Source organism: Limulus polyphemus, unplaced genomic scaffold, assembly GCF_000517525.1.
Source record: "Limulus polyphemus unplaced genomic scaffold, Limulus_polyphemus-2.1.2 Scaffold210, whole genome shotgun sequence".
Classification (NCBI taxonomy): Eukaryota; Metazoa; Arthropoda; class Merostomata; order Xiphosura; family Limulidae; genus Limulus; species Limulus polyphemus.
Genome location: NW_013665820.1, coordinates 821,880 through 835,605, shown reverse-complemented (window position 1 = coordinate 835,605; position 13,726 = coordinate 821,880). Strand labels below are relative to the sequence as shown.

Genomic DNA, 13,726 nt, shown 5'->3' with positions numbered 1-13,726 from the left:
TATTATACATTATATATGTATATAGATTATTGCTATTTTGAAATAAGTCTTAATAGTTATTTTTCCTAAAACATGAAACAGTAAATGAAGAAGTAAAGCAAACAATTCTCTTCTAGTTACGACCTTTGTACTTGGTTGCTGCTTGACGTAGGTTGCTAAGCCTTTAAAAATTGTGCATTTGAAGGATATGAAACAAGATATTCTTTTTAGGTTTTATATGTATACTTTTGAATAACTAAAAAATCATAAATTACTACATCAATACCATAGAATTATACTATAATTTATCAAGCATAGTAACTAAGCTGTATTTGGGTGTAACAAAATGAAATTTCGAGCAGACTAAAGACATGACCTACCTCATTGAAATCTTAATCTGAAAGAAAGAAATGGTGCTAGGTACATTAGAAATGCTGAGAAAACCACTAGGGGACATTCTGGGTTTCAGATTGGTTATTCTTGTTATATATAGAAGTAAGTGTATATAAGGGAGCATTTAAAAAAATGGAAAGAGGTGAGTGGGATGCCACTGTATTTGATTTATTACGTGAGCAATATCTTAGCAAATAGAAAAGATAAGACCTTCTTATTTTATATTCTAACTTGTCAATATCTGGAATTTGAGTTTCTAATTCATATGAAACTATAGACTTAGTATTTGACTTCACAAACATCTAATTTGAACCGGTGCTGCATTCAACATACCACTTGACACACACAATCAATTTTTTTTCTGTGTTTTTTAATATTTACTTTTAAATTAACAAATTGTGTAACATATAGTTCTAAAATTTTATTTATATTCTATAGTTTGATACCAAAATTATTGACATAAATTCATGAAATAGTAGTTCAATAAAACTTTGAATGCGAGTCAACAAACAAGATGACATGGCCTTCCACCTGTTGCCTCATCTCGAAAGGGTTAATCTTTCTACTCAGTATCAAAATATATATTAAAAGGAGACATTTATTTTAATAAATGAAAATTTTTATTATGTTTGTATAAGATGAAGTTTTTGACAATACTTTGGCTTTAATAGGTTTTACTAGAAGAATTAAGCACTGAACAAGGTACAAGTAGAAATAAAAAATAATTTCTTTGTGGCAAATGATGTAAGATGAAGACTACATTATACCCTATGACCATCCTCTGCTGTATACTTTTTCTATTCAGCATTGCAAGTGTATTGCTTCTTGTTTTGTTCAAGTAAACTCATCTTTTAGTCATCTAGCAGTTATATAAATTATGGAGTTTGGTGTTTGATGAACAAAAGTAAACACAGAACTTGGTTCTCTTTATAAGAATATTGAATATAAAGGAAAGAAGGCTACCGTAACACTGTATAAAAACTTATGAGGCCTCATTTGTAGTATTTTGTTCAGTTTTGGTTTACTTTGTAAAGGATATCAATATGTTAGAAAGAGTTCCAAGGTGAGCAACTTGAATGATACCTAATTTAAGAAATTATAAGTATGAGAGAGTTTAAACCTGTTGATTTTCCTTTAGAGTGTAGACAAACTAGAGATTACTTGCATCAGACATTCAGAATTGTAAGGAGTTGTGAATGGTCTAAGTGTTAAAATAACAAATATTGCAAGTATGAAATTAAATACTGAAGTTAAAAGTGGGAAGCCTGGATGCAAACTTGTTCATCAAAATTATATTTTGACTAGATTTATGAACTTGTTGAATGGGTTGCCTGATTATGTGGTATGTGAATTTAACTTAAATTCTGAAACTTTTATGGGATAGGTCTATACACACATTGTGCTACATTTTCTTTGGCCTTTTGGTGGTTGATGGGGATCTATTTGGCTGTAATTTCTTTTTTTTGCTTTGCTTTTATGTTCTTATGCAAGGTTACTGTTCATTAACTCTATAAACCCATAAGTTTTTGAACATTTTGCTGGAATTATTTTTATGAGTCCTAATAATTAGCACCATACCTTATAAAATTTCTGGTCTATTTATCAGAGGTGGATAATAACACAGTTTGGGTTAGTTTTCAGCCAAAGAGACATAAATGTTATTGGACGTTGTCACTGTCCAATGGGTAAATTGGAATTTTTGGCTAGACGCTGGCAGCATCTGCTCGGGTTTAAAGAATTAATCAGTCCAAGATAGAAAAAAATTTTAAACAAACTGAGTAAAGGCACTGATTTCTCTTATCTTTCTAATCTATAAGTTACTGCATTTGTTTAAAAACAATTAGTAGCAGTTACTACCATTTGTCAGTTAAGCTGAACAACTTTAACTTAATCAAAAACAGTAAGAAGAAATTGTAATGGTAATATTTCTATTACTTGACTAGTTGGAATAATTGAAAACTAATAATCAGATATGCTAGTTTCTATTTGGTGATTATTTTCATGACATTAATCAATCTAATCATAAGTTTGAGTTCTAATTACCAATAAACCTTTGTATGTGTAAAAAGCTAAAATATCAGTTTTGAAATATCTAAGGAAATATGTATTGTATAAATAGTATTACTGTCATTCTTATTCCATTTTGAATATATAATTTTTTATTTATTCTTATATGAAGATAACTATATGTGGGCACTTTTATCTTATTTGTATTTTTTTAGTGACATAAGTATGATAGTATTTTACCTTAAGGGGCATGAAATTAAAACATGTTTGGTGTCAAACGTTCCAAAAAATCATGTTGGACATGTAAAAGGTTTTAAACGATTGAGCCCAGTTGGAACAAAAAATATCGTGGAAATTGTCTTGTACTGGATAAAACAATGTTGTTAATTCCATCAAGATTTCATATTTTCATACCATAAATTTATGATTTTGTGGCCTACTTTTTATTGTATTATATTGTCTGTTAAGTTGTAGGTCATTTTGCTGATTTCTACAAAGTTTCCAAACCAATTCTGACCAGGATTTGAATCTGTAGTGGGCATATACAGAAAATTAATACATATTATTATTATTTGCCTTATACTATATCTAGACATAGGCACAGACTAACATCAATAATAATAAAATAACACAAGTCCTACTGCCAATCAAAAGGCTTAGATATCAGTGTTAACAATATTGGTCAAAACTTGAGAACTGGGGGTGTAAGTTACATCTTACTGTACATGTATTATCATTGCCATAGCAGAACCATAGCTTCACATTAGTATATAGGTCTGTGGATTTATGTATTCCAAACACTGGAATTGAAATAAGTCATGACATCTTCCCACCTCATTTTGATATTTATGCACACAAGTACTTAGTTTCCAATCTAAGTCTATTTACATTTATGCTAACCTACTGACAACTAAGCTTTAAGTTTCAGCAATGTGTCAGTACTTGTCCAGTGTTTTCAGACATGAAGATGACCATTAATATTGTTGGTTGTTTTTTGAGGGGTTTGAATTTTGTCTGTGGTACCTAAATGTTTTGATGACTGCCTTGGGTGGTTCATGCCCTGTTTAAGACACATTGGTTTTAATCACATCAGTGTTTGAGAAACAAGTTTTATATTGACTTTTGTTCTATGGTAGATGATTGCATGAACTTGTACAAATTAATTTTTTTTATTGTGCATTGTACTTAATTGAAAAGCAAAAAATAAGATATAAAAAAAGTACAACTTGGAAAGCTATGTTTCTACTCCTAGTGTGTAGTAGATGACTGGATAGAGTCTTATAAACAAGATCGTGATACTGCCCTTCTTGACTTGATGCAGTTTCTGGTGGAATGTGCTGGTTGTCGAGGTCGTATCACACCACAGATGCAAGCAGGCTTGGAGCATGCTCAGATCATAAGAAAAATGACAGAAGAGTTTGATGAGGTAAAATGGTTTGATGAAGAGGTTTTCTTAGTTTATTAAATAGTTCCTCAAACTTAGAACAACAAAATTACTTTGTACCTTCTTTGAAGTGAGATATGGCAAAAAATCTAACTTGCATTGTTTTGTTCTGGTATAATCATATAACTTTGTGGGAATATTTTATTTCGTTGTTGTCAAGTGTCTTTATTTAGAAATTGTTTCATTTATAATTACTTATTTTGAGAATGGTAGCCATACCTTTTGCATTTCTGTATATTTTTAGGTTAGAAAGCTTACTCATTTTCAAATGATTAGGAAAAATAGAAGAAAATGTTTCACATCACTGTGTTTTATTTTAACTAAGAACTTTTTCTTAATAGGAAAGTGGAGATTATCCCCTTATTATGACAGGCCCACCTTGGAAAAAATTTCGGTCCAATTTCTGTGAATTTGTTCAAGTTCTTGTGAAGCAGTGTCAGTACAGCATAATTTATGATCAGTATCTTATGGATAATGTTATTTCTCTCTTAACTGGTCTCTCTGATTCTCAAGTTCGAGCATTTCGTCATACAGCAACTTTGGCAGGTAATTAATTCTTTCAACATGGGCTTGGTCAATTTGACTGACCATGTAACCTCTTTGTACTAGTCTTTATAAATTTGATAATACTAACTTTTAATATAGTGTGTATATCTTCAGTAAACACTATAAATCTTTCACATACAAAAATAATATTTTTTAGTGAAGTATTTTTAATAAACTTAAAAAAGATTTATCATTGAATATATTGAGTATTTGTTTTGAATAGTCCGTGTGCAAAGTGGTTTTCATGTTAAGATTAAAAATACTTCATCCCAAAAATCTCAAATTTCATTTGTGTAATCTCTAAAACCTCCAAAATACAATTTCAAATATTTGTTTTCAGTAAAACATTATATTTATCTGTTATTTTCTCTACCCAGCTCTATACACAGTTGGCCAATTTGACTGACCTCGTAACCACCAAAAAAAATTGAAATAAATCTAAATTACCCTTTTTTCTTTCTAAAATGACTTCAAATATAACATGAAACTACATTTGTTTATCCTAAGTAGCTTTAAACAGGTAACAGTATACATCTATTTGTAATCAAATGCCCTTTGAACCATTATAGGTTGTAAATCACTTGGGGAATGTGCAGTTCACGTTACACTATCGAATTACCTTACTCATGAGCTACTCTGAGCTGCTTCTATGTGTGCCTCATGAAATAGTTTTATTATATTATTATTTATTTTACCTAATTTAACCTAAAGAGTTATAATAATAATAATAATAATAAATAAAGAATAAACATGAAAAACAAGAAATAAAGTACTTACTCGAGTATTCTTCTTTTTTGCTGTTGACTGTTGATGACAATGGTTAATGTTTCTGCTACAATTTTTACTGTTTTATGTTTGTTGGAATATGGCCTTTACAGAGGCTTGTGAATTGTGTATATTTTCTTAGTAATTCTTGTTTTCTTTAACAGCCATGAAGTTAATGACAGCTTTGGTGGATGTGGCTTTAAACCTGAGTATTAACTTGGATAATACTCAAAGGCAGTACGAAGCAGAGCGTCAAAAGAACCGAGATAAACGTGCTACAGAACGGTTAGAAATGTTGATGACTAAAAGGCAAGAGGTAAGAATCTGTTGTGTTAAGGTACATATGAACATTGATGTTGAAACAAGATAGAGGTAATGATGTGATTTTAATATTGCAGTGAGTATTCAGATCACCCAATAAATAATCTATAATTTCACATCAGTATTATTGAAATTTCAATTAGAAATCAAAGCAATCACTATAATCTTATAATTTCTTAATACGCATACTTTATTTTGTACTGTTTTCAGTCATCTTCTGAAAGTGAGAGTTGTTTGTACTGACTTGGAATTATGTTGCATGAGCTACTCATTAGTTCTAAAAATATTTAAATCATGATGTTTGTATCATAAGTGTGCAAAATGATGTAGAGCTGATGTTCTGTTATTTTACTCAACTACTCTGTTTTCTTATTGAAGGCTGCAGCTTCACTGCATAATATTTTTTGATTGATCTAGACACTATAATGGTATACTTGCCTTTTTTCATTTGTTTATTATCTGACTCTTGTTTTCAAAAGTATGTTGTACTTTTTAACAGTTGTTTGTGATTGGAGCATGAGTGGCACCGGTTGTGCATAGGTGGGAAACATTTTGCTGCAATTGAGAATAGGTGTGTTTGATTATGGTATATCTATGATACACTTTGGTTAAAGTGACCAGATCTGGTTAGAAAATATTAACTATACCACGTTCTATTTCCATAAGTAAGATTCTCCAAATTCAGAATATAATTTTAGTTATTCTTTTCTTTGTTGCAACTATCACTGTTATTGTTAAAAAATAAGATGCTAAAATAATAATTATTGTTTTTTTTTGTTTTTTACAGTTAGAAGAGAATATGGAGGAAATAAAGAACATGTTGACTTACATGTTCAAGAGTGTATTTGTTCATCGGTACAGGTATGTTTCAGTTATCACACATAGTTTTATCTTTCTTTTTTTTTCATCATTGGAATTTTATTATCAATAGTTTAGTGTTTTAACTGTTAAAATAGACAAAAAATAAAACTGAACAAAGTTTGTTATTACATTTTTTGTTTCAAGGAACATTCTCTTAATATATAATTATCATGAATTTCACCTAGCAATTAAAGGTCATCACAGATTCATGACATAACATAGTTTAAATAACAACCTATGCTCCACAGAATGACTAGTATTAAGAAATGTACTTCAGAAACAAAGAAAATTTCAGGCTTCAAACTTCATATATTTATGTACAACTACCCAAATATTTCAAGGGATATTCTTTGCTTAGCATATTCCTGTGTATGACACTATGCCATAAGATAAACTAGTCATATGCTCAGAAATTCATAGATTCTACTAGTTGTTTATGAATTTGAGAAGTACATGTTTTATGGAGAGAACTTACATTGTTGCATAAGCTGAAGTTTCAAGAAACTCTTCTAATGCCTATAAATATAACCAATGCTCTGTGCCAAAAGATTATATATTATTGGTTTACTATAGTTGGTGTGCTATAAACCTCATAAGCCATAACTTGATTGTTATAATGCTTATTGATCAGGAACTTCAGATATTTGACCAGGAATGTTTATAGATTTCGAATATTACAAACCATTTAACTTCAGCGGATATATAACTTCATTGGTGGACAACTCAGTGTGTGGCCAGTGAAGAATTAGGAACACGGAGCTAGCTAGCTCCCTCTTAAGTGAATTGTATCTACATATACTCAAAATTAATTCACTAATTGTGAACCCTTGATAAGATATCAAGGAAGTTCCAGACCAAATAAAGGACTAAATATTGTTTGTAAATCTTTTGTACATAAATCATTATTTGTGATAACTGTTATTGTAAATTGTATTATTGTTTGTATATTAAAATATATTTGTATTAAAAAACTGTGTGTATCAATCTTGTTAGCAAGTGTCATAAAATGGATACATCTCGACATTTATTTAATTTCTAACTCTAAATTATTACTTAACTCTCAGAGCAATTACCTCTGAAACCACACCTCATGTCAATCCTTCATTCATAAAGTGAAGGTTAAGGTTATAAAAGAGAATTCTCCAACCCAAAAAAAGCATTGCAATGAAGCTTGACATCTCTAGTACTATTGTTAGCAGTACAAGAAACCAGGATTTGAAGTTGACAGAAGTTCATAAGCTTTCAGCTTAACCTAGAAATCAGTGACAGTCTTCATGAGGAAGATGGCTGAAAATAATGTAATTGTAGAAATCCTATTTGATCACATATTTGTCAAGGCTTTTAGTGCTGCTCAAATACTTTTATGTCTTTGGGCTACTTAAATGTGGTCTCAAAAATCAATAGCTGAGCAGAGTGAGGTTCTATGAAGAGTTTTTTCAAGAGGAATAGCCTGATTTTGACCTCACTGTCCTTTGCACAAGCTTGATAAAATGAAAATAAATGTATTGGGCAGTGATACATAGTCATGGTCGTCAGCATAAGCATGATCAATGATTGAAGTAATAGTTCCAAGGACATCACAGGTTCAGAATTATTGATCTGATCTGTAAATAAGTATAACCTTTTACTTGTGTGTGTGTCTATATTATCAGTCTAAATGTAATATGAACTTGTTATATCTGTGTTTTTATTAAGTATTCAGGCTTTAACAGTGTTGGAGACTGTACATTATTCTAATAACCATATATTTTCTCTTATGTATTGACTGATAAAATGAATAGCTGTGTTTGTGTACCTCTCTCCCAGCTGAAAATTATTTATGTAGTTTCTGCTTTTTGACTATTCAAGTGAACAATGCAGAATCTTGATTAAAAGAAAAAATATAGTGTGATAATAAATAGTTGTTTTTCAGACCTTTCACTCTATATGAAACTATGATGATTTCAAGGTTAAACCTAACTCTCATCTACATGATCTCCACAAAATGCTTACATACTGCAAAAATAACAAGTATAAGAACTAACATCATTTCAAAGAAGTTAAATTATTCTTTGTGATATGGAAATTGAACCGTAATATAATTCATACAATACTGTTCCAATGGATAGATAATTAAACAAGAAAAATGTTTGAAAGTTTTGTTTGTACAAGAGCTTATAGTCGACAGCTCCATTAGAAACTGATAAAGTGTTTAATTATTTAACTTACTTATTCCTTTTTGTGGTGTTTTCTTGCTGTTACTAACATAAAGAAAGTATATTATGTTTTTTGTGCTTCATTGTAAAGTCATTCATGTTTATCAGTATTCTTCAGTCACTAGAATTTATACAGAACATCATTAAACAAGTAAAGTAATGAACTCTTCTTTTAGGGATACCTTACCTGAGATTCGTTCAATCTGTATGTACGAGATCGGTCAGTGGATGAAGAAGTTTCACTCCCATTTCTTAGATGATAGCTACCTGAAATATATAGGTTGGACTCTTCATGATAAGGTGAAATTAAAAGATCATACAACTTTGTATTTTAGTAATTTTTAATTTTTTAAATTGTAAACTTGACTATGACTGAACAGGCAATATAAGATAAAATATTTATTAATTACTTTTGAAGTTAGTGTGTAATTTATAATCAGTATTCTTTTAATGCTGTATTTTGTTATTACATTTTTCAATCTTTTCCTTTTGTTTTAACTAAAAGTTAAGCATTTTAGAAAAGCCATGAAATGTGTAACAGCCAATTGAAATTTTGTATTTCTAAAGTGTTTATCTTCCATGATTTGGAATTAGTTAGGCTTGGAACAGAAAATTGGTAAACTTTGGTACATTTTAAAACAGAAAAATATTGTTATAAAAGATATCAATACTTCTGACCACAAGGGAATGAACAATGTGAAGTGTAATGTTTGATTTTGGAACATTGTTAATTACTATTATCATTACTTATTTTAAGTAATAAACTCACTGTTAATTCCTCAAATTAAAATTACAGAATTACCAATGCCTTACAATGAGGTTACTTGTATGGATTGAAAAAACAAAAAAGACTGCAGTAACTGGAATATGTAGTGACATAGTTCCACTGATTGTTTTGTATCCAATTTGTACATTGGAATTTTTATATAACACATCCACATTGTTAAGACTGTACAAGTTTTATACCCATAGCATATGGTTACGAAATAATATAAAAAAATATGAATTATTTACATTTGCATAGTAAAAACTAACAATTCAGACTAATCTATCCAAGAAAAGGAACATTTTTATCATTATGCAATTGTGATGACAGTGACAGGTCAAGTTTGAAAGTTTGGATTCTGATTCTTGTTGTCTAAATTGTTCAATATTTTATGAAGGTGTGGATATTAAAACGGATACTCCATTCTTCGGTGGGCCCAAGAATAGTGCCAAATTTATTGAATACTAAGGCAGAATTGGACAGTAAAGTACAAGAATTTATTGACATGGTTTTCTTCTTGCACTTTTACATGTACATCAGAAAAACCACTAAAAATGAAAAATATAATTTAAGGTGACTTATTTAAAAAAAAAAAATATATATATATATATATATATGACAATTTTTAAATTTGTAGTACAAAGGCATATAAATGTTAGTGCACTTTGAATTCTCTGACAAAACCTTGGTGAATTCAAAGAAAGTCTCTCAAACTTGCATCTTGGAGTACAAATATATTCATTAATGGCTTGGCCTGATAAAGTGGAACTTTGTTTTTATATTGTAGATTTATCAACACTTTTTTATTGCATTATAAGGTCTGTTGAATAATGTGTAGTGTTTAACCTTTTTATGATATAGAAACTAATTAGTCTACCTGCAGGTTAAAATCTTTCACTCAGGTGGCTTTATTTACCTAGAGGTAGCTGTGATTTACCAACTTATCAACAAAACAGGTTAGCTATTAAAAGTATAAGAATTGATGCAATTTGTACCTTGTAGTGATAACCATGGTCTGTAGTACTCTTTTAAGTTCCTTATAGTTAAATCCACTTTGGTTTTTTTTTTCTTTTTAAGATGAAATATTTTAACACAAGTGTCTTCATTTGTGAAAAGGATTACATATCCTGACTGACCTTAACACTTAACTTTTCATGGAAAACTTACAATTTGTGGATGAGACAAATTTCATGGCATTCTTACACGCTGAGTAGCAAATATTTGTTGGGTGTGTGTGTAGATAAGGATAAATCAAATTAGTTTCCTTTGAGGATATTGCATATAAAATTCTGTTCAACAACTACCACTTAGTTTCTAAACATATTACAGATGTCAGTAATTGTCTGCAAAAGTTAAAGTATTAAAAGATGGAGTGAAACAAAAAAAAACAACTAATACTCCTGTTTCTAACTTATGATTTTCTTCAGGTTGGAGATGTGAGACTTAAATGTCTACAGGCACTTCTTCCTTTGTATGGTGCAGAAGAACTGACAACTAAGCTAGAATTGTTCACTAACAAGTTTAAGGTAAAACTTGTTTCATTTCTTCAGATATATAGACACACACACACACAAGTAAGAAAAACTTTTCAACAAAATATATAAATGTAGGGATGGCATTTGCATCAGCCCTGCATAATAGCACAGGCACACAGTGTAGTACAATGTTAACAGACAAAAGTAGGATAAATTAAACTCAGTTGTGCTATGTATATTATTTCTTGCCTGTGCTATTATGTAGGGATGATGTAAATGCCATCCCTACTATCTTTGCTTTTGAAGGATTGATATTAGTCATTCCTACATTTACTTTTTTTTTAAAGTTTTTTCTTTACTTGTTTGCTTGTTTTTTTTAATGCAGAGTTTTAGTAGACATACAGTGAGGTTCCAACTGTAATATTTATTGTTTATATATTATTGGATGGTAATTCCTGTTTCACCCTGTACTTAAGCTTTTTAATGGAACATGAAATTTCTATAAGAAAGCTAACTTCAAGGAGTAAGGATAACATCGTTGACACTAGAATTATGATGTTTTTTTAATTACTACTAGTTATTAAAAATACCTATAAAAGCAGATACTCCATTTGAAAGAATGTCACCTCAGTGAAATGTTGACAACATTGTTTTGGTTTTTGAGTTATTATGTAATAAAAAAAAAGTAGAAGAAAGAAAAACAAGTAAATCAAATTTTTTACTATGATATTTACAGACATTCCAAGAACTTGTGACTCAGTCATTGCATAGATATTGTTATAAGAGGAAACACTGTATAGTATTGTAAAGTTCTGATGATCTATTGAGGAGATATTTAAAATACCATTTCAATGAACAATCTAAACCATCCCTATGTAGGCAGCGCTACTGCCTATCTGATAGTGTTTGAAGAATTCCAAGAAAACACTTGATCAAAATGTGTTATTAAAAGTCAAAGATTTTCAAGAGTAAGCATACTTGGGAATGCATAAACTTTTTAACTAAAACTTAATAATATGAGAAATATATCGTGTAATATTTTGTACTATGCATTATAAAACTTTATATGGTCAACACAAATTTGTTAAGAGATTATTAGAGCTTGCACCACATTTTTAATAGGATCGGATTGTTGCTATGACACTGGACAAAGAATATGATGTTGCTGTGCATGCAGTAAAGTTGGTCATCAGTATTCACAAGTAAGAAAAAATTGCATAAACAATAGAGCATTAAAATTGATAACAGCAGGGAAACAATTTTTACATTTTAATAAATACATTATAATAATAGGTACCAATGTTGTACGTTGTAATATTGCAAGTCAAATACTATTTTATGATCTAGTCCATTTGTTATAGTTAGTTTGACAACATTTTTCGGTGAATGTGATAAATTAAAATAGCATATTTTGACGTATGTCTTATATTCAATAAATGTTTTAACAATTATTTCATTATGCATATAGTTACATTTTCTTAACCTTCAAGCAACATCATACTTAGACAAGTCTATGAAACTGGGAAAGTGAAACTAATTTTGAATGTATTTTGATTCAGGAAAAGTAATAAAATGCAAGTTATATCTTAGGTGCAATACTACTTTTCTTAGATTGTAATTGTATTGTTGTTGGTATTTAACAAAATAGGGGAATTAATTTCCTTCTCAATACATTTTGTGCACTGTTTCAATAATAGAAAATTCATAAATAAATAAAAGCTTATTAGACACAGCATGGATGGTGACATAAAACTAGCTTTATCCAGTCCTTTTAGTGTAGTCATGGTATTTAACTGCAGCAAACGAAAAAGATTATACTTAAATGTAGATGGTGTTTCAGTGTCCATGTAGCATTGTTATTATTATTACTATTCAAGAGTGGAGTTCCAAAAAAAAATTATTATTTTTCACAATTGTTCACAATGTTTAATTCATTTATGGTATTTAAACCCTTGGACGCATCTTGTTTTTGAGTTAGTAGTTGATGGAAGTTTATTTTATTTATTGTCTGCAACTGGTTTGTTGAAAAATTGGTAGGTATCATCGTGAAATCCTGACTGATAAAGATTGTGAGCACGTTTATGAACTGGTCTATTCTTCTCATCGAGCTGTTGCTCAAGCTGCTGGAGAATTTTTGAATGAAAGGTTGTTTCAGCCAGATGAAGAAGCTGTTCTTGGCTTACTTACAAAGAGAGGTAAAAAGAGATCTATTAACACCCCTCTGATCCGAGATTTGGTGCAGTTCTTTATTGAAAGTGAGGTAAGTATATAACTAGAGTTTTTGGAATTTTCCAGAGTTCAGTTGGCAAATGTTAACAGCAACTTTGTTCACTATAAATGTTAGCTACTGAGGAAATTTAAAATTTTACTTCTGTTTTTGATGTATTTTGTTTTATAAGTACTTATCAGTGCACTATTTACATTTAAGCATAAAATGTTCATTTTAAACATTCTTATTCTAGACAACAATTGTATTACTGTTTGTTCTTTAGCACATCTAAAGGTTTATATTTCGTTATGTAAACAGTACAATATAAACATATTGCAGTTTAGACCGTGATCTTCCATTATATCCATGCGTTTCACAGACTTTAATTCTCTTCAAGTTCAAGTAATGAAAATGTTCATAATACTACAATACACACAAACAAGTCTAAAGACCATGTAAACAACACTAACTAGTTTTAAGTATTTTACTTGTCATAAACATCACAACTGTAATTGAATATTAAAAACCTTGTTTAATGATACACCTGACAACTTTAATTTGAAAACATAAAAGATTTAACTCTTTCCATACAGGTACCCTTTTCTGCATGTCACAAGGTTTTGCTGAGTTACATTCAAAATTTACTTAAACTATAAATAAACTTGGCATCAAAACAACATAGTTACTAAATCAAGTTTTAATATTATGCAAGTTTTAAGTTCCTAATTTTAAGGCTGTGTGTGTGTGTGTATATATATGTGTGTG

The 13,726-nt window shown here is 29.8% G+C and overlaps 1 protein-coding gene across 5 annotated transcripts in view; it reads left to right on the top strand.

The window, feature by feature from the left end:
• LOC106478423 (cohesin subunit SA-1-like) overlaps nt 1-13,726 on the top strand; it is a 53,212-nt gene that overhangs the window by 3,185 nt on the left and 36,301 nt on the right. For 4 of the 5 annotated variants that reach the window (XM_013938965.2, XM_022382020.1, XM_022382021.1 and 1 more), the window contains 8 exons: nt 3,632-3,805; nt 4,165-4,369; nt 5,299-5,450; nt 6,243-6,316; nt 8,688-8,811; nt 10,705-10,803; nt 11,875-11,954; nt 12,790-13,012. In XM_013938965.2, the coding sequence (XP_013794419.1) occupies nt 3,632-3,805; nt 4,165-4,369; nt 5,299-5,450; nt 6,243-6,316; nt 8,688-8,811; nt 10,705-10,803; nt 11,875-11,954; nt 12,790-13,012 (1,131 nt within the window). The remainder of the gene's footprint in view (nt 1-3,631; nt 3,806-4,164; nt 4,370-5,298; nt 5,451-6,242; nt 6,317-8,687; nt 8,812-10,704; nt 10,804-11,874; nt 11,955-12,789; nt 13,013-13,726) is intronic. The other variant, XM_022382022.1, reaches the window with a different exon arrangement.